The following is a 6,000-nucleotide window of genomic DNA, read 5'->3' as shown; positions in this document are numbered from 1 at the left end:
GGAGAACGCTTTAATTCCCCTTAGTCAAGTTTTTGGTGACCAATTGTTCATGACTAATTTTCCCATGTTCTTCTTTTGTTGTACTTGTGTTTTGGTCTGTGACCGCAAATAAAGTATTATTATTATTATTATTATTATTATTATTATTATTATTATTATTATTATTATTATTATTATCATCATCATCATCATCATCAATGTGATTTTTTCAATGTGAAAAATTCCAGGATTATCTTGGGGAGCAATATCTTCTGGCTTCTAAGCTCAACAGCTGGAGACATCTGGATGGCAAAACGGAGGCTACCACACTTTCAAATTCAATCACTCAATCAGAATAGAGCTGGAAGGGGCCTTGTAGGTCATCTAGTCCAACCCCCCACCCCACCCAAGCAGGAGATCCTACACCATTCCTGACAGATGGCAGTGTAGTCTCTTCTTGAAAGCCTCCAGTGATGGAGTTGAAGACAACCAACCACTCAACTGAGCTCTTCCCAATCCAACCAAGCCTTGGGCTCTCATCTTTTGATTTTGGACCTCTTATCTTTTGATCTTCTTCCTTTGGCCCAAACCTCTGCTGACACAGGAAAAGCATTTGTTGTTGTTTTTTTTAATTCACAAGGAACAGGAGACAATACAGTGAAATGGCATCCAATAGAGTCCCTTTCCCTCTACTCAAAAATCTGCATTTTTTTTTTAAAAAAAGAGAAAGCCGCCCTTTATAAACCTTTTATATCTTTATAAAATATGCATTTGAAAAAGAATGTATGTTGTGTTTTTTTTGAAAGTGGCCGGCTGAAATAAAAGTGAGCTTAGCCTGAGGGGGAAAACGCATTTTTTAAAAGCTCGCAGAAGGGGAATTTACATAGCCAAGAACTCTATTAAAGAAATGTGTACTAAAAGAGAAAGTGTGTGGTGATATTTACATTAATGTCTACACACATCTGGGCAGAAACAGGAAACTGGGGGGCCCCAGAGGTGGCTGATCTCCAAGGATCCATGATCTCCAAAGGACCCGTCCATTGGATGGGTTTGTTAAGATATATAGGTCAATCTTATCAGAAAACCGCAGCCCTCTAACCTCCATGCATTAGGGAAGCCTGGACTCTAAATCTTTTATGAGAGAATAACACTTGGAAGGGACCTTGGAGATCTTCTAGTCTGACCCCACTGCTCAGGCAGGAAACCTTACAGCATTTCGGACAAATGGTTGTCCAAATCTCTTCTTTAAAACATTCCAGCGGAGGGTTGGAGAATAAAAATAGAAGTGAGAAATAAATGGAGATTAGTGAAATAAAGAATATACGTTAGGATAGAGATGTAAACAATATGATGAAGATGATTAATATGATTAAGATTATTATATCTAATACTAGCTGTATATCCGTGCTTCGCTATGAAACTATGTGGTCGGGCTTAGTTTTTAGGGAGGAAAATAAGGGGGGGATTCTGCCTCTGCCTGCCAGCATCCATCAGTATTCATCTGGCTAGCGTCCTGTCGGTGTGTGGGAGAGTTGAGGGCTGTTTGGAAATTGAAGCAGTATTTGCTGTGTGAGCAAGAAGGAGACAGCAAGGAGCCTGGACGTGGCTTAGCTCAACTGTTCTGTACTAAAGGTGCTTGGTGCTGTGAAATTGAAACTGAAATTCCTCTCCTCTGCTGGTGTTTTGCCTTTGGAAGAGATTTCTTTTCAGGTGGGGAGGGGGAGTAGAACTCCTTAGCATCAGAGCGTGTTAATAATAATAATAATATAGGAAATACTCTAAATGCTCTGATGGTCATTTCGAAAAAGCCTTTCTTAGTGAGCACCTAGAAGCCGAGAGGAACATACGGGCCAAATTTCAAGTTTGTAGGCTTTACAGTTCTGGAGATTTTGTGATGATGCGTGAGTGGTCTTTTGCTTTTATATATATAAAAGCAATAGATATAGATATATAGATATAGATATAGATACTATATTTTCATTAGAAGATATGTTGAGGGAAAAATGAATAGAGTTATAATGCAGATTGATTATTGATTATTATTATTATTGATTGATTATTGATTATTGATTGATTGATTATTGTAAGATTAGAGAATTATTATCAATGTATCAATATTCTGATTGCACATTTTGATTGCAATAGCACAGAGACACCCTGTTTAATGAAGCACTGCTTAATGGAAGATGATACGTTCAAGTCAAAAAAATAAAAAACTTATTTTAAAAAAAACCCTTCCAGTGTTGGAGCATTCACAACTTCTGAAGGCGACTCGTTCCCCTGATTAGAATCAGAATCAGAATAGAACCGAAAGGGAGGGTCGTAATCCGAGGAGTACCTGTATAGCGTGGTCCTCTCGAAATGAAACCTCCCACAAAACAGAGCATGGGTGTCTGTTTGCTCCATCCTGCCCACAAAGAGAGTAGCAACGCATCTCACTTGCTACTCAAGTATTTTGCATGCTTTGCAAAAAAAAAAAAAAAAAAAACCAAGAAGAGGGGCTTAATTTCACCAGGGAACCTCGGACCAGAGTAGGAACCAGTAGCTTCTTTGTAGGAGGCCAATGTTATGGCCTACCAGTGGCCAGCGGAGCTGACGGCAGACTCAAACAGTGAGGAGGTTGGGGAGGAACATGGGCCAGTCCTGGAGTCTGGGGAAGGCTCTGACGAGGGCTCTGCGTAGGAGGCAGAGATGGGGCAAGGGCCGTCCGACAGTTATCAGCTGCCTTCGGAGTCGGAGATCAGTGGGGAAGAAGAACAGCTGGAGCCTGTTCCCGATGTGCGCATGCACAGAGCTGCCAGGAGAAGGGAACAGCTAAGGAACAAGGGTCGATTCAGGAATAAAGCTACAGGTGGACGGTGAATGGCCCCTCCCCCCATAGGGAATAAAGAAGAGCAAAAGGGGAGGGCTGTTTGCAGGAGACCATTAGTTCATTTAATTAGGGTGAAGATTTGTTTGTGACTCCTTGCCAAGTATTTTCTGCTACAGCGTGGCGTTTGGAAGCTATCGGCCTGGCAACTCTCCAAGCCTAATAAGGGCTGTGGTTGCAATTCACCCTCGAAAGACTGTTTGCCAGGATTTTGCTGGATGCGAGAAATGAGAGGAATTCGCTTCAGCCTAAATAAAAGGGGTTTTGTGAAGCCTAGGTCAGAACAGCCAACCTCAAACCTACAAGAACAAAGTTCTACCAACTTACCGGGTTTCCATCAATACCTGGTGGTCCACGTTCCCCCATCTCACCCGGAAAACCCTGCGGGATGAAGAAAAGGCGGAGGGGAAAAAACACGCTTCCGTTATTTATTTATTTTTTATTGTGATAGGAGAAGAACATAAGATGTTTCAGGAGACAAATGCAAAGGTGTTAAAAGTTTTGGCTCTTTTTGCCCATCACGAAATGGACAAGAACCTGGATGAATGAAGACCTGTTTTTTTTTTTTAAATGGTTTGCTGATCTACCTTCCTTAGCAATCCTTTCCAGGCAATTCACACTCCGAATTGTAAAACAAATTGTTGCCCCAACCCCCTCGAAAAATGGTGTATGAGAAAGAAATAATTCAGTGAGATGAGGCTAGGACCATAATCACACCCTGCAATTCACTCATGGCAATTATGAATTGTGGAGTTACATGTGAGAATAGAGTAGAGTAGAACAAAATGCAGAATAGGAGAAGAGAAGGGAAGGGAAGGGAAGGGAAGGGAAGGGAAGAGAAGAGAAGAGAAGAGAAGAGAAGAGAAGAGAGGAGAAGAGAGGAGAAGAGAAGAGAATAATGGAATGAAGAATAGGATAGGATAGGGTAGGATAGGATAGGATAGGATAGGATAGGATAGGATAGAATAGAATAGAATAGAATAGAATAGAATAGAATAGAATAGAATAAACAGAGGTGGAAGGAACTTTAGGAATCCTCTAGTCTAGTCCAATCCCCAGCCTAGGCAGGAATCCCCTACACCACTTCAAACAAATGGTTGTCCAATCTCTTCTTAAAAACTTCCAAGGTTGGAGCATTTACAACTTCTGGAGGCAAGTTGTCCCACTGATTAATTGTTCTACCTGTCAGGGAATTTCTCTTTAGTTCTAGGTTGCTTCTCTCCTTGATTAGTTTCCACCCATTGCTTCTTGTCCTGTCCTCAGGTGCTTTGGAGAATAGCTTGACCCCCTCTTCTTTGTGGCAACCCCTCAGATATTGGACCAATGCTATCATGTCTCTCCTAGTCCTTATTTTCATTAAACTAGACATACCCAATTGCAGCAACCATTCTTCATATGTTTTAGCCTCCAGTCCCCTAATCCTCTTTGTTGCTCTTCTCTACACCCTTTTCTAGAGTCTCAACATCTTTTTTACATCGTGGCGACCAAAACCGGATGCAGTATTTCAAGTGTGGTCTTAAGCAAGGCGTTATAAAGTGGGGTTAACACTTTCCACGATCTTGATTTCCATCCCTCTGTGGATGCAGCCTAGAGCAAAGTATCTCCATGCATACAGTGAGGAACCCGAGTTTCTTTTGTGCATCTCCTGCGCATAATTCTTTTTTGCCCTGGCCGTTTCCCACACGGCCTGAAACCTGCCTACTTGTGCGCCCATCAAAATGGAAGAAGGAAAAGAGGAAGGTGTCTGTCTCATTTAGGACTTCGTGGCGTCTTCTACACACAAGCCACCGAAAGACCAGGAGCCACACATACACTTTTGTGCAAAGATTTCCCCGACAAGCACTTCCAAGCTTCCGAACGGATTTTGACTGACGTGTTGCCAAAGAGAAAGATCAACCACAAAGATTAATGTTTGGGCGTTACGCCCAGAGTTCATCAAATTTCCATAGAATCAAAGGCAGCATTCAGATGAATGCAGGCAGGGCAGCGTGAATGCATTCTCCATTGTCCGAGGGAAAGAAAATTTTACATCTGGCCTCTTTCTTAAAAGTTGGTATCGTTTACCCCCAAAAGGGCAGTCTGTGCCACGGATATGTGGTGGATCATATTATCAGCCATGTCAATCAAGCTGTTAGGTCACCAAGCATGGAATGGATCCGTCATTCTTTCTTAAGAGGCAAGTATAACACACGGCCCCCACGAGATGCGATCGATCGTTGGAATCCAGTCTGCTTTCTACAAATTCAGATAGGATCCCAGCTTCACTGCAGTCCCAGGGCCAATGATACATTCCAGCTAGACGGGATCAAGCAAGGAGCTTCCAGCAAAAATCTACTGGCTTGTACTGTGAGTCATTTTGATTAACTATCTCATCAAAGTGATTTTTTTTTTCCCCCTGGCACTGCTCAAGATACTTTTTAGATTAGGGGAGAAGGCAGGAAGTCCGCTACAATACAGGAGCTGTTGAAATACAACACTTTTGACGTTGGAAAACTATCAGGAACTCTATTCTCCAGGCCCTTAACTAGCTGGTTAACTAGTTTAGCTCTAAATGAGGTTCTTCCAAGCCCAAAATTCTTCAGCAATGGTCAGATAAACAGATAATCAGAGTTGGAAGGGACCTTGTAGGTCATCTAGTCCAACCCCCGCCCAAGCGGGAGACCCTACACCATTTCTGACAAATGGCAGTCCAATCTCTTCTTGAAAGTCTCAAGTGATGGTCAGAAGAACCTATTCTAAGCACACCATTCTGGGTTCTAAAACTCATGGAGATTCTCAGTCATCCAAGTCATGGTTATCCCAAATGTGCTTTTTTTCAAGAGGCAACTGATCTTCCTTGTTTTTCTTTGAAGATGTTTTCATTTTCATCCAAGAAGCTTCTTCAGCTCTTCTTCTTCAGAGCTGAAGAAGCTTCTTGGATGAGAACCAAAACGTCTTCAAAGAAAAAAAAAGGAATCCCAATTGCCTCTTAAAAAAAAAAAAGTACCTTTGGGATTTAAACTCAAAATGTTCTGCACACTCTTCATGAGGACTACCCTCATTTCCAACCTGATTTTGTCTCTGGTGGCCCACTAAACTGGACTTCAAAATTTCCCCGGCTGAAGATGGCTTTTGACTATCAAAATAATGATACGGTCCCTTTTTTTTTCCCT

The 6,000-nt window shown here is 42.0% G+C and overlaps 1 protein-coding gene across 1 annotated transcript in view; it reads right to left on the bottom strand.

Annotated features, from left to right (window-relative positions):
* Positions 1 to 6,000, bottom strand: part of COL27A1 (collagen type XXVII alpha 1 chain) — a 151,035-nt gene that overhangs the window by 87,088 nt on the left and 57,947 nt on the right. Inside the window, exon 13 of the mRNA XM_087944256.1 lies at positions 3,176 to 3,229. Within this exon, the coding sequence (XP_087800382.1) occupies positions 3,176 to 3,229 (54 nt within the window). The remainder of the gene's footprint in view (positions 1 to 3,175; positions 3,230 to 6,000) is intronic.

This window comes from Notechis scutatus, chromosome 15 (assembly GCF_049901735.1).
Source record: "Notechis scutatus isolate UNSWTSFEM ecotype Mainland chromosome 15, rNotScu1.2, whole genome shotgun sequence".
Lineage (NCBI taxonomy): Eukaryota > Metazoa > Chordata > Lepidosauria > Squamata > Elapidae > Notechis > Notechis scutatus.
Note: the sequence above shows the minus strand (reverse complement) of the source record. Positions and strands in the feature narration are given on the sequence as shown.